The sequence below is a fragment of the Linepithema humile genome, chromosome 5 (assembly GCF_040581485.1).
Source record: "Linepithema humile isolate Giens D197 chromosome 5, Lhum_UNIL_v1.0, whole genome shotgun sequence".
NCBI classification, from domain to species: Eukaryota; Metazoa; Arthropoda; class Insecta; order Hymenoptera; family Formicidae; genus Linepithema; species Linepithema humile.
This window is the reverse complement of record NC_090132.1, coordinates 26202218-26226559: the sequence shown is the minus strand read 5'-3', so window position 1 is coordinate 26226559 and position 24342 is coordinate 26202218. Positions and strand designations below refer to the sequence as shown.

Sequence of the window (24342 nt, the reverse complement as noted above, 5' to 3'; positions counted from 1 at the left end):
TGCAAAAATCGCCGTCGGGTTTAAAATATCAAGTTTGAAAAAAACGTTGATCAGACATCACGAAATCGCATTCAAATCAGTCTATGAATACACGAGATGTTCACCTCAGTTCGCGACAAGTGCGAAGCGTCGCCGCTATCGAATTCTTGAAGCCGCCAGTACGTCGTTCACGAGTCCGCGGTGTCGAGTTTCATTCTTCGCGCCCGCGCGATACTGCTCTAGTGCGGCACGGTGACGATACCGACATCGCCGAGGGGCCACGCTCGCCAATGGCACGCTCGAGGGTTTCGCACTATCGCGCACGCACCGTGGAACGCACTCTGCACGTATGTTGTAAACACCGCGAGAGTCGCAGAGGCCGCAAGGGAGGAGAGATACCGCCGCGAAAATATCTCGGCTACTGCGACGACGAGGTGGACAACGACGACGTCGTGAACGTCATCGACGACGTATTAGCCGAGAGTTGCGCGCGGCGAGCGATCACGGAACTTTCACGCTGTTGCGCGCGACCGCCGGCGGAAAAAGCTCCGAGAAACGTAGTCGGGCGAGAGAGAGAACGCCTCCTTCTCACCGTCGAAACGCGCCTTCAAACCGCGATACCAGTGCACATTTCCGAACGCACTGCGCTTTGCCACTCTTTTCTCCGGCCGCGATATTCACGTCACCGGTGTTCCGCGGTGTCGGTTATCGCCATGCGGACTCACCCCGTCGACGACGAAACGCGGGCGCGACGAAAACTGCTTTCTCGCGATCGCGCACGACGCGGGATAATCCTGGCCGCGGACGGGCGTTCGCAAGATGACAGAGGGATTTCGCAGGCACCCGTGTCTCGTGTGCGCGATGCAGCACGGGAGTGCTGCTGGTGGGGTTGAGCGATGAAAGAGAGCGGGGAAACGAGAGGGAGCGAGAGAAAGAGGGAGAAAGAGCGCGAGGAGACGATAGGAGGGGGACACGGATGAGAGAAAGAGAGAGAAGAGGATCGGCGAAGAGGGAGAGAGCGAGAAAGAAAGAGAAGACATTGACCGAACGAGCAGCCGCGCGACAAGGCCTCCTTCGTCGTGCCAGGCCAGCTGGAAGGAACGAACCGCGATCCGATTGCTCTTTCTCTCTCGCTCTCTCCCCTCTCCCTTCTCTTTCTCTCTCTTGCTCTTCTCTCCGTCTCTATTTCTTTCCTTTTTTTCCGCGACGGCAGCGCGCGCTTTCCTTCTCCGACACGCAGGCTATAGAGCACGCTCTTTTTCTCGTTTTCCCCCTCAACCGCCGTTCTCCCTCCCTGTCGTCCGCCGCCGCCGCCGCCGCCGCCGTCGGTCCCTTCCATGCCACGGGTGGGTACCAAAGAAAAGAAGGAAAAAAGCCACCAGAGACCTCGCGGTTGGCGTAAAAAACCACCACCGCCGTTGCTGCTACCACCACCACCGTCACCACCACCACTGCCTGGCAAAAACCACACTCCACCTGCGCACGTGTGCCAACTGCGAGTTGAAACCCCCTAGGACGTGTTCCCGTCGCGGTCGGATCGCGTGTTTCGCGGTGACACGAATTAATTGAATAAAACCTCCGTCCGTCCGATCATGGAAGGAAGAAAGCGTCCGCGAGAAGCGCGCATAAATCGAATTCGCGCGCGCCGCAAGGAAGTTCCCCGGTCACGATCGGTTTCGCGAGAGTTCGTTTGCACGGTAAACGCGATGTCTATTATTATTTTTTTTCTTTTCTTTTTTTTAATCCCGAGCGAAGATGTGCCAAGGCATGATTGATGAGAGCTATCACACAGTTGGCAAAGCCGCACGTTCATTCATACACTCAAACTGAATCAGCTGACGCGCATTATTCTTAGAGATAGTCGCACATTGTGCCCGAGCGACACGGTGTTTTGTCAGATTGAGATTAACAGAAGTCTCTATTAAATGAGCCATCACTTCAGAAATAGTTCGAACAGAAGATCGCAAATATCGATTATCCTCCGCGAGAATCTTCGACCTATTTTCAAAGCGAACGATCCGACGGAATACGGACATACGTTTTTCGATAAACATAATAATTCCTTCATAAATCACACGTGTCCCTGCGGCGTCTTTTTTACTGCGCGATCATGAATGACGTATACAGCACGAATTGCAAAAAGTTGATTTTAAATTCTTAATTTTTAATTCTTTCAGATTTTAAAGCGCTTTTAGATACGCGCCACTCGAAGCCACGGAACCACTCGACAGTTATTGCTAGTAAATATTACAACGATTATTTCTGACAAATAAGTAAAAAGTCATGTGACTCACACGCCGCACAATAAAACCCTGGGGGCCCATAAAAAATCAAATAAATGTACTTTGATTGGCGTTAATATCGCGTTGTACAAGAACGCGCGCACTATCATCGTGCATGACCACTATGATTAAAACCTTTCTCCTGTTTACACGGTCACGTAGCATGCAAGAATGTATGGGTTTAATTCCGCAACCCATGGCTTTTGCCGGAGATATGTCATAATGTTCCTTTCGCAAGAAATATGCGCATGATAATTCATTATGGCCACATAATCGAGTAGTATACTACACTATAGCGTATAGACGTATAGACGTATGATTATGCATCCTAAACTGTCTTTTTATCAATGTTTGCTTGTGAAACCCCGAACGCGCGGATGAATATATTTAAGCCTGAGAAGAAAAACCGCTGAAGTAATAATTATATAAGCGTGCAAAGAAGTTCGAGCTGCGAATTGCGACACGGCTTGTTGATACTATTATATCGAGTTGATATCGCTATTTCGATTGTTATTATTAAAGACTATCTCATTATGAAAACGACATAAAAACTTAATTACATTTAATCACTTGCGTATGTGAAAAAAAAACCAACAGAGTATAATCACGAGAGTGCTCGCAAAAAAATATATTACCTTAAAACTTTGTCGGCTGGCACTGCGTTCTTTTTGCAAGTCACGGCTTACGTTATTCGAAGTAATGCGATGCGATAACGCGTTCTTATGTATCACGCAGAGACTTCGGCGTAACGAATTATTTCTTCATACTGCGCGATACGCAACGTTGCATTTTATTATGTATATAATTTATGTCCGCCCGCCGCGTCTCTGCGTTTCAAGCGGCTGCACAATTTGCGTACAAATAGTGTAACGAGCCTAGATCTAGATGTGACGCTAAAACGCACATTGTTGCTCACAAATCCGTAAACATACATAAAAAGTCAGGTAGATAAATAAAAATCGATAAAAATGTATTTCTTTCGCGCGTATTTCTATGGAAATTTGTAGCGGCCTCCGTAAAGCGTAAATAAAATTAACAAAATTAACAAAATGCAATTGACAATAATTCTGCGCCGAAAATATAAAACATTCAGCAAAGTTATTTGCGAAATTTTAAATGATCCAAATTTTAATCAATTACGAAATGCAAAACGGATTAAAACGTTGCAAAGAATATTAAAGAGAAAAATATATACATTTTCGAAAATCAACTAATGCGTAGGAACTGCCCGCATCGCGAGGAATCACGGTGGCGCGCGAAATAGAAGCGTTTCACCACAGCACAAGCCACATTATGGCAGGCTAAGTTCTTCGACACGGTGCAAGCCGCGCGGAGGGAAGGTCGTTCTCTGACGCACGGGCATTCCACCAGGTCGGTCGACTACTAAAGTCGTCCGTTCGAACGCGCGCGCGCACACGGATGCACGGCGTTACCACGTTTCCGCCCGTTTCGTGTGTTGACATGAACAACCGGGGCTCTAATCAACCGCCCGCCGCTCCGCGTAGTCGGCATATGCCCGCCGCGAACATTAATACGCTCTTTGCCCGTGTACACAGATATAACAGCACAGATCGCCGGTGCGTTTACTCGCGAAGCGCTGTTAATGTACTCGCAGGGCCGAGAGACCGATGATGTTGCGATACACGGGTGTCCTGCGCGACGCGCAACGGCAATCCTCTCGAGTGCGAGGGAAGATAAGGATCGATCGTATCGTTAATCCCGATCCGCTGCGGATTTGCGAGCCGGCGCACGGAAATGACGCTTTTCGCGAACGCACTTGAGCATCTCTCGATATCGCTACGCGTTTCATCACGATGTAACCGTTTTCGTGCCATCGAACGCTGTAAAACTCATACAAAATCGATTCCCTGATGTTTAAACATTATTTTCGGAATATAATGCAGAAGCAGATTATGCAGATATCTTTGTAACGTGAAATTATAAGGTCATTCATCCGCTGCTGTGTATATTAAGTGGGGCGTTAACAGTGTCGAGTTTTATTGCAGAAACTTTCGTCCGGAGTGATGATGTTTATGTATGAAATAATTACGCGCATAAATTATATGCCGCGAAAACACAGCGCGAGTTTAAATTAATGTAATGTTCACGCTCATGTTTAAATCAAACTCAACGTGTTCGTTTTGATTGCGACGCGACACAGGTATGAGCGTGAACTTTGAAAATTTAAGGCTCACATAAAGGCTTGTGCAAAGGCTTTTTTTTTCGGCAATTGGCTTTTTTACGATCTTACCTGGCTACCTTTCCAATTAAGCGTTAATGGAATCATTACCGTTAATAATCGCGTTAAAGCAAGAGCTATAAATAGAATGTGAACTCCAAATGCACGCTCTGACACGGATTAAAGCATACGCTCCGATTCGATAATATATATATACGAATACGAAAGGATATATCCAACTTTAATTCTTATTATCCATGCACACGGCATTTTTGTTTCGCGTCTGCGGAGTGAGCTCGGATGAAACGCGCTAAGTATTGTATTTTTTCCGGTTAAGAAAATTAAATATTGCGGCGATCCTAGAAGAATTATGATGAAAAATGTTCTTCGCATAAAAATTTGCATCGACGTGTCAAATAAAACTGCTTCCTTCTACAATGTTGTAGAAGTGATAACTTAAATTTCAACGGTCAGCACTGTTTTGACGAAACAAACTTTGCTGGCGTATAAATGTGTACTGTAAGTAAACTGTATTGTCTTACGAGTGCTGATTCAAGAAAACGACGAAATCAGTCGTTAATATTAAAAATAAATACACCTGTCGTTGATATTAAAAATAAATACACCTGTCGTTGATATTAAAAATAAATACACCTGTCGTTGATATTAAAAATAAATAAAACTCTCGGATGGATCTCTAATCGTCGCGGGAGCTGTCCTTATTTCCAAATCAAGTTAAAATCTACAACATTTACGCGAAAAGCCGTTCAAATAATTAACGCTCTCGCTCACGTTCTCGTCGTAATTCCAATGCGCGCGGAGGCCGCTGAATTACTCGGTTTACTCGCGAAACCGACTCGGAACGAACATAGACTGCACGCCTCGACGAGAAAGATTTTCCGGAAGAACGGCGGGAGCAAGATAAATCACTCGATACGCGCAGCTTATAACGAGCGTTAAATTTGACAACAACCGTTCTTCTCTTCGCCGCAACTCGTGTGCTCGTTCACCGTACAAGATTTCAGACAACACACGCCCGGCTTTTCCCGACCGGCGGACATATGGTTTGACGAAGATTTCGGCCGTTTGCCAGTGGCAAAATTGACGGCGGCAAACGACGCTTTGGCGGTCGTCCAAAAATTATACGAAAGTAAACACGTATCATCGATGAGCATTGTTTGCACTTGGCGGTATTTTACGGCAGTCGTCACGCCGTGTTTCCGCGCGTTCGTTCGCGGATGCACGCAAGAGGACAGTAATTCGTTCATTAGGATGCACGTCATCGAGCGCGCGCGCGCGCGCGCGCGCTCGGAATCGCGCTGATTACAATGTGCGAAATCATCGACGAAATAAAAAGAACCTTCACCTCGAAATATGAAAAAAAGTGCACTAGGTTACGATTAACCGAGCTGCCACGCGGCTTATTTATTACTATCTTATCTGTCGCGTCTGGTATCGGTCAACAGCGAGCGTGAAACTCGAGCATGTACTTCACGCAGCAAAGTCAATTTCTTTAATAAAATAAACATTTAATCAACCTCATCTCTTTTTTTATCTTTCAACATGTTTAACACCAACTATATATCAATAATTAAAATATAATCCCAATAAGATTCCACGCTGAAGTGCGCCGTCAAACTCTGCGCATTATATTAAAGCGAAGGCGCTGGACAACATAAAATTTATCATCTATTAGTGCTTCCGATAGGCGGAACGCGAATTTGCTGATACCTTACACGCAGGTATGTATTATACAGTCGTTCGCAAAGTCGTCCGACATAGGGGGACGATGTTACACGAGACATTTATCCAGCGCGAGTGAGAACGTACACTCGCCTACGCGGGATAATAAACGGAAGACGACCGGGTTGTTTGGCTTAACCGGCGGGGCACGGCAGCGTGTTTAAAAATATTGTCAAGATACGCGCCGCCGGGGGATATGTTGCGGTGATACGACTTGCTCTCTCTCCGCCGCGGACGGGAAAAAATTCTTATCGCGCACCGATGCGTTTTCACGCTTAAAGCGATGTAAACAGAGAAACGGAGGAATGCGATTACGAGCGGCGCGACGAGCTTTAACTCCTCGTTACGTCGGAGTTTAATTTTAATGGCCGGTTCCTCAAAAAAAAAAGAAAAAAAAAAAAAATTTACATCGTTAGTCAACTGATAAATTTATCTACGCCTCCGTTTAAGCAGTGACAAGTTAATTACCTCCATATATTGCATATCTGTCGCATACATATTGATGAAATTATTGCAACACTAGTTTTAACAGCTTGCTTTCTCGTCTTTGCAAATTTAAAAATTTGCGCAGGAAAAAATAAACGACAGTAGGTTTTTCGGAAATATTGAGTTGCATTTTAAACCTCACAGTAATTCAAATAATTGGAAGATGTAATATTTAATAATAATAGCGTAAAGTGAAGCTTCTCTTATTTTCTCAAGTCGTTCAATACTTTTTTGACGTGGTTTAATTCGGCATCTTGACCGTCTCAAAGTAAGACACGGTTTTTTGTGCTTTACGTTTTCCAATCCGTTAAAAATTGAAGTACTCCGGGTCCAGTTACGCCACTGGCCCAGTCGCATCGGTGGGCAATAAAGCATTTATTCCGACGTAGACGAGTGGAAAAAAAAAAGAAAGAGGAACGGACAAAGGAAAAGAAAAGGGGGAAAAAAAATAGCGGGCACCGACAAACCGGTGGCAGTAAAAAGATTTAGCGCGGTGTAAACGCGGTAATAAAGTCCCGGGTGTTATTTCGCACGAAAATCTTTCGCCGATTTTCATAGCGGCGGACCGATAATTTCACCGGGTCTGCATTACCGTGCTTTTATACGTAGCAGCGCCCGAGAGCATTTCTCTCGTCGTCACGCATATAATCGCGGAACGACGATTTGAAAAATAAGTATCCCGCTATTATATCCATGCGCTACGCCACTATTCGCACGACACGTTCCCAATGTTTATCGCGGATAATGCTCGCAATCGCTTCCGCGTGCGAATAATCGCGTCTCGGCGCGTTGCTTTTCCCGAGAAAACTCGCTGATCTCGCAATCTCTCCCGATCGGATAAGAATTGTAAATTAGATGATTGCTGATTACTTCAGGTCAAGTGTCAGCTATTAACTGTGAAACGTGTAATAATAAGACTATTAGTCTTTCTGTGCATTATGAAAATTCGCTAGAATAAAAAATTCTTTTGCAAATCATAAAATGCGGAGGAAATAGCGACTTTCAAATTACAGAGAGATGATGTAAGAACGTGAAAAATGTTGGCATCAAAAATGTGAAACATTTTTTAATTTTTTTTTCTAATTTTTCCTTCTTAAAAATTCGAATGGACAGAATTTTTTTAAGAAATTAAAACATATATTTAAAATATTCTTTTGTATATTTTACAGCTTCGGCGATATTCCGACGGAACGAAAGGTATCGATTTATCTCTCCGAAGAAACTCCTATAATTCCTATAAACAGGCACATATCAAAGAATACGCGTATATCTCTTGAACTATCGTACGACTTATCCGACGCTCATGAAAATCGAGGAAGCACACTTCCCAGCCCGTTTCTCGTTAGACGAGCTGCTTTTTTGCGAAAGCGACCGCAACGACCGCGTCGACGTAAAGGAAGATGCGAAAGTAAAAGACGTGAACTTTCTTCCCGTATCTCGGGGAATTACGAGGAGAAGTAGGTCACTTTTCATGCAGGTGTAGGCAACTTCTTTGTCGTCGGACACCGATGCGATTCCCCATATCGATCTCCGCCCGTGCGCGATTAAAATCTTTTTTCTGTACTTAAAAAAAAAAAAAAAAAGTATGCACGAGAAAACACTATACCGTATCATTTCTCGTGTGTCCAGAGCGAGGCAATTCTCGATGTATTTTTGTTAAATGAATGAAAATGTTTATTTATGAAACGCGTTTATTCGCTCCGCGTATCTCGATATCATTCCGTTGATAATTAATCGCTGGTAATTATCAACGGATCTCGTGTATTTGCTGTCCGTCGAACCTCATTTATTTATCAGCATTAATAAGAGCTTTTGTATAATTAATTAAAAGCGGTAACATGTAATACAGTTTTTATTAATAATCCTGGGGATTTAAAGGATAACGATGTAGAAGCGAGCACGGGCGAGCTGATCGGGAACATTTTGATTTATTATGAAAATATGCTATCTCGTTACGCATTCATCGTTGTACCGCGTAATTCACAGAATAATACAATTATTCGCCGATGATAGTCAATTATAATATTGCCTTTGAGTACCACACGCTAATTTTTATAAAATGCTCGCCGTAAAATAATTCAAAGCGTATGCTTAATTATGCGATAATTAGGTTGCTACGCGTACATTCAATTATTACTATTTCGTATGGCAAGTGGACTGTCAAGTGATTGAGTTTATTTTTTAACGAACCGTGAATAACGTAACAATGCACTCTCGAATTATATTTTACACGGGGCAGCCGAGCAAAATAAAAGAAAAAAAAAAAAAAACTGAAAGGTAAAAAAACCAAGAACAGTAGATTCTGCCACGAATTCTGAATATCGCGAAAAATAAAATCAATCTATGCAATAATTTCGACGTTATTCCAACTGTTGATGCAACAAAACTGCACGTATATTTCAAATTATTACAAATCCATGATGATCATTTGACGGATCGAGTTGAAAATTGAATCGCTGCATTGTGTCGAAAATACTGCAACAAATAGATCGCCCAATAAACGTCTTTCCGAGTCATATTTTGTTACGAGACACAGCGTTTGCTGCAAAATTCATGTTGGCAAAAGCCATCAGTGAAAATACTGGTAAGCGCGTTTTTCCGTAAAACGTTTTTTCTGTACAAAATAGCTATCGATGCTAGTAAATTCGATCTACGATGCTAGAGAGATACTGAAAAGTACACTTAGGTTAATCGTAGCGTTTACCAAAATTACAGGTGGAAGGTAGCAATATGACACAGTCATGTCGATATAATTCGTATAATTAAACATATAAGAGATAAGGAGTTTGAAGTGCATTTTAGCGATAAAATCACCAATGATACTGGTGTATAATTAAACATATAAAAGATAAGAAATTTGAAGTGCCTTCCAACGATATAATCTCCTCCAATAATAAATCAGATAAACAATTACGTTCTCGATTTTTATACTTTTTTTTTATATATATATAGAAAGAAAAATCTGACTCGGATTTCCGATGTTGTGTGTAATTTGCGTTTTCTCTTTTATATACCTTCGTTTTCAACGCGCGCTCGAAATTCTGGATAATTTCAGCTTCATACGGATACGTTGCACCTATCCGACGGATGCGCGTATGCTAGCCGGACGATCTCTGTTGACGGATCACGTGGCAGAATTCGACCGTACTCATCGCTTCCCACCGCCACCGGTGGGGTCGTACGATGCACAGCGGCAGCTCTGATTTATTGAGTGGCGCATGGCGATGCTGACCTCACTCTCTCGGCACGGTTAACGACACCGCGAGCGAGCCCATGATAATCTGTCGAACGCCGGCGGTTTCGGCCGCCGCGAAATTGCGCTCCACCGGCCGACGAACTCCGAAGGAGAATCCGGAGCGTCTCTCGCTCTCCTTCTCGCACGAGCAATCGCGACAACGAGAGCTGGCGACTTGTTCGGGCGATACGAAAGTTTCGAGACATTCGATCGTTCTTGAGAAAGTCGCGGAGCACCTTTCCTGCCATCTTCGCCGAAACGAGTAATCCGAGGCTTTGTAGCGTGTCGAGCGCCTTATCGCCGAGCCTTATCAACGCGCGCGCGCACACACGCGCGCGGAGGATTCGATATTTATTTTGCATCGATGCATACATATTGACTATTTGATTTGCAATTTAAATTCATATCTTTTTTTGCACATTATCACTCTGACGTGGTTTCATACTTTTTTCCTCATTAAATTATCATTTTTAAAAAATGTAATAAAGTAACTGGGATTTTACGCTAAGTAAATTACTTTCATAAATATTACTGTGTTTTGCGAAATAAGGAAAGTGATATTTATATCGCCGTTTTCCCTGGCAAATCATAATCTGACGAAGTTACGTACACGCTGATATGCATACATATTGATCTATTTGTGTTCCAAATCTTATCCCTTGTCGAGGGGGAGCATAATTACATGTCAATGTAATCACATTCTGCATTATGTGACGTATCTATGAATACATCTATCATCCACATATCCACAGAAATATCAATAACATCATTATAGCCGACAATACGATTAATTTGATATTACATACATTTTGCGATGATAACGAATAACTGGAATTTCTCATTCAATTGTTAATCAAGACATCTCGCTGATTCTCAAATTTGCTTATTTGATAACAATATTATATAAAAATTATGAAAGAAATAACTTAGTCATGCTTGAACCTCGATATTTAATAATATTGCTATATTTCTTGTACAACGAATGACACTGATCTCATCTCGAATTCACGAGTTCGAAATTTATTGATCGATCCGGCGTCTTTGGCGCGTTTCAACGAGGACACCGTTTTTGCAGCCGCGGTCGATGATCAACGAAGCCCGATATTACGATCGATGTAAATAGCCAACGTCCGCGAGGAGAGTGCATTTCGATATGGTGCAGCTCGCACAATTTAATAGGCAACGATAAGTCCGTTCTTCCCGATACTCTATTCATAGAGCGCGGCATTTATTGCGACTCACCGTTATGCTCCGCGGCGTGGATGTGCGCGAGACACTTTTAGCTGCGTCGATATTATAAATAACCGAAGTGACTTTAACATTTTCAAGTCGCGATCAGTTTGTCGGCACGTTTTATTATAGAGGATGCAGCGAAAATCACAGCAAAACGTGAAAGGTGGTGATTCTCGATAAAAAAAAAAAAATACGTGTAGAGTGTAAAATTTTTGTATGTAGAGCTTTCTGTTTCCGAAAAAAAAGCTGCGTTAAAACTTCAATTCAATTTAGCCGACCTCGCGTTGACGACCACTATTTTTTTCGCGCTCACGCTACAATACATGCGATACATACAATACCATGATTTACTGTCAAATTTATTTCGTTGAAATAAATTGATGTGACTGAAAAATCTATTAAATTATTGCAAACCACAGTCGCGGTATTATGTGCGAGCGCAAAAAAAAATATTGATCGTATTTTGTGCACATAATAATTAAAATTTATTAGCAAAAAAAAACAAAAAACAAAGACGCCTAGCTGAAAGTTTTTCCCATCGCGATTAAAAGCAATGTTGCAGACTCGTGTTTTATAATCTGTTTGGATAACTAATGAATGCTGTGATTTAATTATGTGCCTGAAAAAGTGTATTGCAAAATGTTTTGTAACTACGTTGAGCGTTAAATTGCATGTTATTAATCGCGGACATTTAATTAGTGAAGGAGAGATGTGTGTTGAAAATCAGCGTCCGCGTCCGTGAAACTCGTAGGACGCTCTGAGCGTTGTTACAGCATAATTACGCATGTGCATATATTTCACGGCGATTTAAACCGTGTGTACGGTATTTTTCTGGAAATGAAACGATCTCGTCTGCGGCAGCGACGGGGCAAATAAACGGAAAGGAACGGCGGCAAAAGACATTCGTTGTGAGAATCGGGCACCTGGCAGCGAGGTCGGGGAGTTTGCATTCCGTCGGGATCAGAGATACCAAAAGGACTTTTCCCCCTCCTCTTCTCGCCGCCGCCGCCACCTCCGCGCGCCGACGGCGATTGCAAAAGGACACGACGGGGCGAAATGCGCCTTTGACATCGGACGCGCCAAATGCAATCCGAACGACACTCACCCGAAACATTTCGCAAATCAAAGTCGAATGTTTAGCGACGAGCAATTTCGTCCGTTCCGAGCGAATAAGGCTGTCTGTTCGCGACGGCGCGCCAAGTTCTCATTCGTTTTTACTCCGCGCGCGTATTTCCAAATAAGAAAACCAAGGTCACATACATACACAGCCACGTATACACCGACGGCCGAGAGAACGTCATTTTTAACAGGATCGAATTCTCTCTTATCCTGTGAAGGGACCGGATTGTCGTTTCATCGGCGGGATGAACTCCTCGAAGTGTTCCTATTTGCGGCGTGCACGATAACGCCGGGGTCTAATAACCTGAGAAGTGGCGTCGATAATTTACGGATTGCGGATATACGCTCTCGTCCTGTCCCCCCGCTCTGCGAGCATCTCTATTTAATTAGCAACAGATTACAGCGCGCCGCATCCGAGAGAGAAACTTTCGCCGGTACTTTTAATTAAGAAAATAAAAACTGCGGCCGAGAGCGGATTTTCCGCTCTGCCTTTTGAGCCATCCAAGGCAAGCTTCGTGGCTCGACTCGCGTCGAGATGTCTATTCAGGAGTGATCGACAGGCTCGTTTAGACGGTTCGCGTACTCTGTTCCGTCATTCGCATACGCGATAACAATAACGCCGCGTTTTGCGCTTCAATGACATTAAAAGGTGCTAGTTGTTTTTCAACGCTGCATCACAAGGACGACCGTACGGCGTTCTAAAAATATTCTGCTACAAGAGGTACATATTGAAAAGAGGCGCGCTTAATTCACTTATACAAAATGTTCCGGTATTAATATAAAGTAAATGCACAATGTCTCTTGTAAAATTTAAAATCAACTTTTGTTTCGCAAAAATATCGAGGTACTGACTTTTTAAATAATGATTTTCAAGCCAAAATGGAAATAAAGAGCCGTTTTGTAAATCAATCTTTGAAGACTAAATAAAGGGAAATTTGAGTAAAGTAAAAATATAATAATTAAAATAATTATTAATACAATAATTATTACTACATACATAATTATATATAATTATCAATACAATAACTATGTTCAACATATGATTATTATATCAATGCATTTAATACCTCTAATATTTTTAATTGTAATTATTTTTAATTGTAGATCGAGTAAAAATAAACCTGCGAATGTCATTCAGGCAAAATAAAAAATATGTTAACTAATAACACGAGCACTATGATTATTGTATCGACAAACAGAGACAGGCTGTTGAGAAACATTGCGCGTTTCTTCGACATCGTCATTTTTGTCCTTCGAGCGTGATACGACGTGCGACGACAGTATGAAGTAAAAGAAGCTACGATGGCAATAAATTCACGAAGCGCGCCGAAGCCAGTTGCATAAACAAGCACACCGAGCGTAATGATTATGATAATGAGCGGTTACCTATGGTGATACGTATTTTGCGGCCGCCGTCGTAAAACGGTTGCCCGAAGATAAACTTCGTTTTTTTTCTTCGAAATGAAAATAAACGCCAGCACGATCGACGGTTGCTACGCGATTGCTACGTCACTGCGAAACACGAGTCTATCTCGGATATTGATAGTGAATGAGTTTGCAATTACGGCGATCGGCAGCGTGTATGCGTGAATTAATGCAATAACACGTTAATCATATGATTACAGTATTTTTTTTATATTTGCATAGGAAAATGATCGATCTTAGACGTCTCCGTGCTCGATTTATAATAAGCTCGACTGATATATATGACTCGTATATAATGAAAATGTAATCTCTATCGGGGACCCATTCCTCTTCGTTAATATTTGAAATTTCAATAATGAAATCGGTGTAATTATATCTTCAGAATATTACGTCCATTTAAAAGCGTTTCGAGAGAAGAGAAACTTACGCGGCGCTGTTGACGAACTTTATTCCGCGGTATTTTGATCTCGCGCGTTGTATAAAAACTGGCGCACTGATACCATTGTGCTTTTTAGAAGCAGACGTGCGCTATAAATGCGGGTTACATTTTTATCGATATGGTGATATATGAAGACGGAATAGATGTAACCCACTGTGAGATCAAGAAGACGAAGGGTTGCAACAGGCGAGCCACCTGCAGATTCAAGCCGGCTGCATGGATGCCGTCATCATAAATACGAATTGCAATCTTGATAGATAAACTATGGACGCTTCATCGACGTATAAAAACCCTCATGCGCTTCAGTATTAAATAAAAAAGACGTGAAAAAAAGATCGATGAGAGCATCGCGTTACGAAACGCTTCAAAATCGAACGAGGTTAAAGCGCGTCATTTACCTTCGACTTGTGCCTTTAATAACTCGCAAAATAAGCATCTATAATCAGTGAACGTACGACGGTAGCTTTACGACGGTGACTTCGCGGTTATCAATTTGCAAAGCAAATTATATTTGATCTGGTCGATATTGAGGGAAATTACAGAAAGTTATTTTGTATTCTGACAAATGATGCAAAATAGAATAGACGAGGAATACAGCGTGAATTATTTAATTTGTAATGCAATTACTTAATTTTAGAGAAAATCTTCAGTAATATAATTGTTTAATATGAAGAGAAATCTTAATTTTATAATCTTTCGCGATAATATCCTGAAAAAACAATTGCGAGTATAGTATTATTAAATTTAAATAAGAAAATCTTCAATAATATAAATATATAAAAATAAAATCTGAAGTCTGTATTTATTTATTTATTTATCTATTTTTGACTATATTTTTTCTACATTCTAGAATTGTGATATGTAGTTCATTTTTATCTTCCCGCATTTGTAATAACAAGAATTGACTTCACAGAAATTATATATTCTTTTTATCGTCTTTCCAAAGAAAGAAATGACGAAATCGCACAAGATCGCGTGTACGACCTATGGCCCAGTGGATAATAAAAGATAATCATTAAGTTTCCGACTGTGATAAATCACGATAAAAGCGCGTAATTACGCATGGTGTGCTTAAGTCAATTTGTGGATTTAAAATATCATAGTTTTATCAAACGATATCAAGTTTTTATCAATATTTTTTTCAATATAGAGTAATAATCTTGAACTCGCTCGCGATAAATCACGACGCGGTGCTTAACGTGAAATTAATCAAATAACTTTTACTTCGACTGTCTTGTAACGCGTTGTTAAGCCGTAGAAGTATATAAAACTACGCGCAAAACGTTAACATATTTTTTTCCACCACTCTTTCATGATCAATCCACGAATAAAAGGTGTCCATGGCGATATTAGCTTAATGCAAGATCAATATGTACAAATTTATCATGTATATGTTTCTGTTTCCTGCGGCAATCGCTGATAATTCAATTTGAGAGGAGTCGTAAAATATTTTTTATCTATATTTCAGTTTTTAAAAATAATACTTTTTTCAGAAAAAATTTTAATTGCGTTAAATAAAATGAGCATAATCATTATTACTCATTTTTAATTGCACGTAAAAAGATTTTTACAACAAAAATGATCGATTTGATTAATTTATATTAACTATTAATAAAGTGGAGATTTGACATATGTGATCTTCATAGCTGAAAATATGAGAGGCACAGAGAATTGCTAATCAGAATTAGTTGATTAAAATAGTGGGTGCAGAATGACGCGGCTCGATGCCAGCAAATTTAGAGCAAGGAGAAAGAGAGAGAATCGGACGTAGCGCAATATATCTAAGGCTAGGCGAAGTGCACACTCGAGAGTTTTATTATCGAGGATCGCTCTCGGAGAATAAAACTCTCAATTGGGCACTCATTAAGTGTCGCTCTCAATGTACGTCGGAAATTTTACTGTCGAGGATTGCTCTCGCGAATAAAATTTTCAAGAGCCACTCCCGGCGACGTATGCGCCGATGAGTTTCGCCATGGAGAAATATTTACCGCAATAAAGTAGACAGTTTTTTAAACAAGTCCAAGAGGAGAATAAAGTGTTTATAGTTTCTACATCAATTAATATTCTAAGATTTATTTTAGCACTTCCCTCGAGCATTATGAAACAAAATTGCAGAGTCTTGATTCTCTGAAAAATCCTTCTCTTAAAATTGTCACAAGAAAATATTATTTTCCACTTTATAAATAATGAAAAAAAAGAAAAGGAAAAACAAAATAAAGTATGCATTAAAGTGCGCGAGACTTGCAAGGTCGCGATTCGTTGCGATGTAAATTTATGTCAATAGCGGACAAATATACATTTGCTTCGTGCACGATTTACGATGTGTCTTATCGACGACACGAGCTCTCGCTAGCGACTTATCTGTCCTCGGAACGTCCAGTGCATTCGCGTAATCTCCGGCTTGAATCAGGTCGAATGCCCTATCTCTGGCTACGCCGAGGTAACTCCTGTTAACTCTTTAATCGCATTTCCGATTATGTTAACTGTGAACTCGCTCGTTAGAAATTTATTATTTCGTTAAAATACATGAGTGCTTTTTTTATTACGCTATTTTACTATTTAAACGAAGTAATTTATATATATGAGACAGAGAACCGGGCAGCAAATTAACATTGTAATTCGTAATAACACAGACCTTACGAATTATACGCTTGATTCACGTTCGTTCTTCCAACGCCTCACATGCAAATTTACAAAATCAGGGAAATTTTCTCAGAATGTTCGGGCAGAAAAATGGTAATATATTATTATACTTGGTAATATACGGGGTTAATGTATACAGAGGTTAATATATACAGGGCTAAGCGAATGAAACGGGTTCTCCCTCGCGAGGAGAATTCGCAGCGTCTTCCACGGATTTTCATCTCGCTGCTCGTTCGCGCGAGGAGTGCTCCACCGTGTGAGTCTGCGAGTCGCGAATACCGTTACGTACCGCAAAAAAAAAGATATGGTCAGTACGCGCATCACGGCGCAACGGCGATGCAATCCGCCGAGGAAGGAACGCGCTCGCGCTCGCGTTCGCCGCTCGCGAGAGAACGATCGTCGCGCTATCAGTTGTCGATATCGAGAAGGCACGTTTCAAAGGCCGGATGCACTGACACGTCGGTTTAAGCCCCAACCGCGATTAAACCGCGCGAGTGGCCGAGGTCGGCTCTATGAGAGCCTGCGCGCTCCCGTAATTTGTTAATTAGGGAACAGAAGTACCAATTTATTGAAAAGTAATGATATTAATCTCTGTGATTTAAACCGCCTCTATTGAGATAAACGTGTGCACTTTTTTTTGTTAAATATATCGCTTGTAAGTCAGCTCTGTAAGTTTACTTTCCGCTCTGTTTATCTACAGCAGCTGCTCTCAAACTTGTTCGATTGCGAAATTCGCTTTGCGTGCATTACACACACGTACTTTGTGCGACACAGAGAAATCGCATGTATTCCATAATTAATCGAGAACATATATCATCTGAATTTGCTAATTTGAGTTGCTATATTTGCTCACTCCAGGCAATAATATAATAATACAATTCATGTCATTATAAACTTGTAGAATTGGCAAATAACAGTTTTAGAATCATTGATTTGTGCTTTCAGTATATTTAATGAATTTAACATTACTTCAATTCATTGTCACAGAAATAACAACCGGTCATTATCCTTTTATCAATCCTATATAATGCATACGAACTTTTCATATATTTGAATGTATTTTGTCATAAGTTACAAATTATTAAATATTGAATTTTTGATAAAATCAAATTTTAACAAACCAGTATTTCCATTAATACATTAATTATCTCTGCCGTATCCGTACTAAATAAATTATTCTTTTTAGAACAGAGTCCTAAATCAAAATAAGAAGGATCCATTAAGTAGTGTTAGAATGTCTTAATTTTCAACAGGCTAGTCAAGCTTATTATCTTAAAACACGTTTATTGTCACGTTGATATCTCATAGAATTAAAAACGATGCATTGATAATTTCTCAGCGTGAATTCAGCAAAATACACTGGAATGTAATTGATTAAGAGAGAGCGTGACGACCTTTTCCACAAAAAGAACCGCACTGTTCACAATCGACAAGCGTATCATTGACTAAAGGACGTTATACTTGTTCTGATCGCAGGATTCGAAACAATAGAGATGACCGTCCCTTTCAGCCGTACCTGCATCTCGCTGAGTAAACAAAGACGATATTTCTCAAAAACAGTACGTTGAAAGACATATAACGAAACGGAAGGTATTTCCGGAAATGATTGAATTGAAATGAAAGCAGAGATGAACAATATGTTGCAAAAAAGATGGATGGTTCTTACTTGTAATATTCATCAAACTTTACTGTTATCAGCCAAAGAATTCGACGTCAGAATTTATACGCGTCAAACGCTTTTACCTCAAACACACGTGTCCCGCACAAATTTATATTTTTATCTTCCTTTCGACTAAAAGAAAAGATCTCGGAAACGACCGAGAGACGCACAAAGCTACGTTTAACCGGATTTTCAGGTACATACGCATAGCAAATAAAATGATATGACGAGTCGTGAATTTGTTTCAGCGGAAGGAGGAGGTAGGACGGATCGCTGACGTGATATAAAGTCCGGGCATACCAGTTGGCGTCTCTCTTACCTCGAGCTCCTCGTACGTGCGGAAGGCGAGGATGGCGAATCCGTCGATAATGTCCTCCTCGAAGAGTGCCTCCTTCGGGATGGCGTTGACGAGGGAAGACTTCTTGCGGGGCCTAGGGGGTCGCGGCGGCCTGGGCGGCCGCGAGTGTCCGTCCCGTGGATGACCGGTCTTGGCACCGAGTCCGAGTCCGAGGCCGCCGCCGCCGCCGCCGCCTCCACCGCCGGCGGGATCCTCGTCCTCGCCGCTGTGGCTGTCCTCCTCATCGTTCGGCGGCCGTTGTCGCGACTGCTGTGACTGTTGCTGCTGCTGTTGCTGTTGCTGCTGCTTCGCGGTGGCCAGACTCTCCCTCTGCGCCAGCATGCGCTGCGCCCGCTCCCGTCGGCGATTCTTCTGGCTACGCTGCTTCGCCTCGATCTCCATTTTCGCACGACCACACCGGCACTTCACTGGAACGTCCAACGGGACGATGGTACTCGCGATCACCCGCGGTGCGCTGCCTCGTGGTCGGCGCAAACGTATGGCGCGGGGACGACGACGGCGACGTCAGCGACGACGACGACAAAGGCAGTACGTGAGCAGACGACAGGAACGATGGTCGTGGCAACGTCGTCGTGCATTCTATGGTCGTCTCGACCGATGGGAAGAGAGACAGAAGGGAGAGAGTGAAGGGGGGTACGGAGAGAGCGAGAGAAAGAAAGGCGAGGACGGGAAAGAGAGGGAGAGCACGGGGGAAGGACGGCGGGGAGGAAGAAAGGAAGACGATGGGCGAAGGGGCGCAGGGCACTGATAGAGCGAGGGGAGGTGGTAGGGACAAACGGGGAAGGGACAGGACACGGGGGGAAGGAGGGAGGGCACCACACTGCCTCGGGATACGCACTCACGAGACGTTGCCGTCGGCACGCACTGTCACACGTATGCGCGTATGCCTGTACATACGTTTCTGGTTTCCGATGTCCCTCTTTCTCTGCGCTCGTCGAAACGAGTCCTCTCGCTCTCGGCGGTGCGTAAAAGTCACGGCGCGCGCGATGCGTAAGTCGCGATATCGCGTGCTTGCGAGAGAGCGCGATGTCACATCGATCGCGCGTGCAGAGCGGTCGACGTACGCGGAGAGAGTTCGGGTGCGTGTAGCGAAGAGGCACGCGAGAAGCACGCACGCAGGCCGAACAGACGGGCAGAGAGCATGCGAGAGGGAAAGAGCGCGCGCGAGTTGAGCGAGCGAAAGCGCGTACAAGAAAGAGAGAAAAGGAGAGCGAAAGGGAGAGAATAGCAACACCGAGATAGAGCACTTCGCGAATGCACGGGCGAATGATACGGTCGCGACGAGATCGGCGAGCACACTTTTTTTTTCTTCTCTCAGGGCCAAGCACACGCGCGTAGAAAACCGCAAAGTAGCAAAAGCACACTCACGGCAGCGAACAGTGTACACTATTATCGTCCGACGGCGCTGCACCACCGATGACGGTTCACACACTATATATCCTCCGCTTACGATATCCACTGCGAATCACAGACACGCACGAAGCACAAGAAGTTCAGCGCAGCGGGATCGGTCGCTACGGGGCTTCCGTTTCCTTCCGTTCGTCCTCATCGCCGTAGCCGTCCGCGCCGCGGTCGCGGTCGCGCGCGCCGTTATCATTCTCTCGTTTATCCTCGTCACGATCAACGTGCCTCTCTTCCTTCTTCTTCTTCTCGTCCACCGCCTCCTTCTCCGCCGCCTCGCCTCCGCCTCTTCCTCCTCGCCACCGTCTTCGTCGCCGTTGACGCTCGTCCACAAGGCGACGACGTCGTCCGCCTTTTCCTCCAGCACTGCTATCACCGTCACTGCCGGCGGCCGCGGGCCGTCGTCCTCCTGTCGTCCTCGTCGGGACGTCACGTCGCTCTCGCAGTGCGTATCGTGTCGCACTCGCGCCGCCTTTACGTATGCGGGCAGCGCGTCCTGTGCGTGCGTCCAACTGGCGCGGCGCTTATCGTCGCCGTTGCGGCACGGCGGTGCGTTTACGACCTGCCGCCGTCAGATGCATCCTGCGAGGAGGGCACGTAGCGCACCGATTGTTTGGAATGGCGGATCGAACGAGCACGCACGGTTGCCGCATCGTGCGGTGTGTAAAAATGGCCGCGCCGATCTGCTTGCCTTCTCACGGGACTGACTGTCCCTGCCGCGCTCCTTCTGTCTACCTGACTGACTGACTGACTGACTTACTGTCCACCCGTCCGCCGCCTCGTCTTCCGCACACGTTCGTCGGCCCCCTCGTCTCGGCGAGTCGAGCGCGCGCGTACACACTGCACACACGACGACGACGACGTCGAGGACGTCGTGTCACGGGACGGTGACGCGTGAAACGCGCCACTGCTGGCGCATCATCGCCCTGACGATCTTCATGATGCACGTATCACACGTTTAAATACACGGGGTTAGCCACCGAGAGAACAGTACACTAAAAAAAAAAGAGAAGGGGGGAGGGGAAATAGAGAGAGAGAGAGAGAGAGGGTGTGCAGAACGGAGACGGAGCGAGAAAGTCACGATCCAACGGCGAAAGGCACACGCCCCGAATTACGCGCGAACGACACGGTCGCACTATCAATCCTGTCCACGTTCACCGTCAATCCTCACGCTCACACGTTCAAGCATTTCTGTCATCCGTTACCCGGCCCGTATCCGTCGTCTCTGTCACGCCACCGACCATCGAGGGGAATATGGCGTACTATCCTACTGCTCCGCAGACGGCGCATACACACGACCAGAACGACGATTCGTACTACGGTGTATATTCCCTTGGCCTGAGGTCGTGGATCTCTTGCCACGGCACGGAGCGCTGCTTTGCTCTCTCTCCTCTTCTTTTCCTCATCGGTATTCACTCTCCCCTCTCCGGGCCAGCCGACTGGCCTTCTCGACGGACTAGTTACCTTCTGTTTCTACCTAAAGACGGAACGCGATTCAACCCTGCGAAACGACACGAAACGCTCTCTGCTGTTTCTGATGAAGTCTCAGCCCGCTAGATGTCGGTATTTGCTCCGCGCGAATAGTATCGATTTTCGATACATGGTATGGCGGTAATTTTTGATATGATCGTGCGGAGAATGGGAAACGAGGGCCGACGTGCGGATCTACTGCAGCGAACAGCTATTAACGTCTTGTGGATTAAACGCGACTGCTCATTGAGCTTAACGCTTTCCCGATGCTCGCCTCTCTTGATTATGATCGCAACGTGAGCGGTTTTACAATAGGCAGATGTTTTTTTAGACACTTGTGCTTTAGATATGCTTTTTTCAGATGAGAAAATACAAAATTAAGAAAAATCACAATTAATAATATGCAAAACTTTTTTCAATTGTTAAACATTTGCCCCCAAAAGTCTAAACGCGCATCCTAGGAAAGAAATGTTTCATTTATAATAAATAAAAATAGAAAATTGAGAAAATAATCTCGTAGTAAACAATATATTGATAACAATGTGCACAATTTTTTTTTCAATCTGCCATCCTTTTAGTAATTTACTTTTGATAGATTTTTATCCTCAATATAATATTGAAAATAGATAAATGCACTTTTGTTGCGTTTCTGTTGTTACGAAAATAACAAAGATAATATTATTTTTGTTTGCATGCTGATTTGTATATGACCTATATCACAACTTACATCGAAGTATTTAATTTTACTTGATGTGTCGATTTTGATCGCTGAATATAAATTCTCACCGAGTGTAAGTTTACTTGCTAAAATAACAAACGAGGGCATCGGATGCGCAAACCGCAAACCTAACTAGTGACATCACACCGGCCGCATCTCTTTCCCGCATCATCGGTTAAGCCGCACCTGGAAAGGCGCGTCTTCTGTGAACCAGTTTGCAGGAGCAATTACGTCCGCTTTTGCGGGAACGTGTCTCGCTGTATTCCGCGATTCGCCTCCATTTCGCGCAACCGCTTTTGGAAATCGGTATGTTTTCAAATCCATATAGGTAAACCCGTCGCGATTTCTAGACCTGTCTACCTACGTGCATGCATCCGGAAGACCGTGTAGAAAAATAAAGACACAACACGCTTGGAAAAAAAACAAAAAAATCGATTTTTAAAATCGTACGATTCAAAATCTCGTTTAATTAAAAAAATATTAATTCTTGCTTGAAATAAATTCAAATAGATTTCAATGTTTCAGAGATAAGTTTTTGATTGAACTATTTGTGAAAGATAAATCCGTATATTTGGCGAAGAAGATCGTTCGAGGGTTGAGATTTATCGGTCTGGAAGAAAATTTCACGGAGGCTAAACTGGAAGACACGAAAATCTTCGGCGTATCGCATTAACGCGCTCGCAGCATACGGTATTGACATTGACACCGTTTCCCCGATATATCAAGCTCATTATGCGCATTAGCATCGAGATTAATGCGCATATTTTGGTCCCAAGGTCCCGATAACTTCGATCTACTTGCACAATTCTCGCGACTGCATGGAATCGGATTGCCGTCAAGGAAAGCGAGAAAATTACGATCGTAGATGGAGAGAACGGCGCGTAATAGATGAATTTCGTATGGTTGTCCGACTTTGTGTTGTTGATTTACGACCGGCGCAAATTCCACTTCGATATTACCGCACAACTTGCGCTGTGCGCCAGCACTTAGATTATTAGATATACTGCTGAATGAGTAAATCGGAATGAATGAATACCGCGGATAGCAATTAACGCCGACAAGTAATTTTTCAAGTTTATACAAGCTTCCCCATCCGTTTAGCCACTTTGTAAGACAAGTCAGTTTACGATCGTCAAGTGATTCGAACAAGCTCGCAATTAGTCGCGAAGTGGCGCTGTTACGTATCGCGTAATCTCCAATAAGAAATAAACTGGGATAATAACTATCCTGCAAAGAGTAGTCGTTCAAAGAGCTAATGATAGCAATAATACTCATTGCCGCTATCGGCGACAAATAGAGCAGATCGACATACTGTTGACTCATCGCGATTACCATTCACTTAACGGCGCTTGTGTGCGAATCGGACGGGCCACACGATCGATTTCGCAAAAATGAAAAGACACCACTTTTTTCGATGCTTTCGCATCGCTAATTAATCGCGATAAAGATCAGACATCGCCTTTTTTAGGTCGACCTTGCGCGGCACATCGTTCGTGACGTGTAAAAGCCAGGATTATAAAGACGGACCCCGGTGGTACCCAAAGGCGATGTATTTTGATTATAACCGCGCGGATGAATCACTTTGCACGCCAAATCCGTGCGCGATATAAGGCATTCGTCTGGAACCGCGTGCATTTGCATATTAACGACCTCGGGCGCTAAGAATGGGCTTCTGAAAATATACATCCGCAGACATACTTACGCGGTCCGAAACGTATCTACTTATCGCAAAAACTTCATTCACTTCGCGCCAAGAACGCGCGCGTATTTGTGTGCTTCGTAACGGGAAGTCGTACACTTAAATCAGAAAACTTTTTCAGGTCAAACGAGTCGCTTGTATAATTCGCCACTTTTAAGCAAATCAGATAGTTCTTAAAATATCATGTGGTTTATTACTGATACTCGACGGTACAATTATTATTCTTTCTTGGTCGTGTATTTATAATTTTAACGACATAATCAAGCTTCTTCT

The 24342-nt window shown here is 43.4% G+C and overlaps 1 protein-coding gene across 6 annotated transcripts in view; it reads right to left on the bottom strand.

The window, feature by feature from the left end:
• Positions 1–21859, bottom strand: part of LOC105671019 (autism susceptibility gene 2 protein) — a 28448-nt gene extending 6589 nt beyond the window's left edge. For 2 of the 6 annotated variants that reach the window (XM_012364845.2, XM_067355015.1), the window contains exon 1: positions 18743–21859. In XM_012364845.2, the coding sequence (XP_012220268.1) occupies positions 18743–19162 (420 nt within the window). In that variant the 5' untranslated portion in view covers positions 19163–21859. The remainder of the gene's footprint in view (positions 1–18742) is intronic. The other 4 variants (XM_067355016.1, XM_067355014.1, XM_067355013.1 and 1 more) reach the window with 4 other exon arrangements.
• Positions 21860–24342: the final 2483 nt, after the last annotated feature.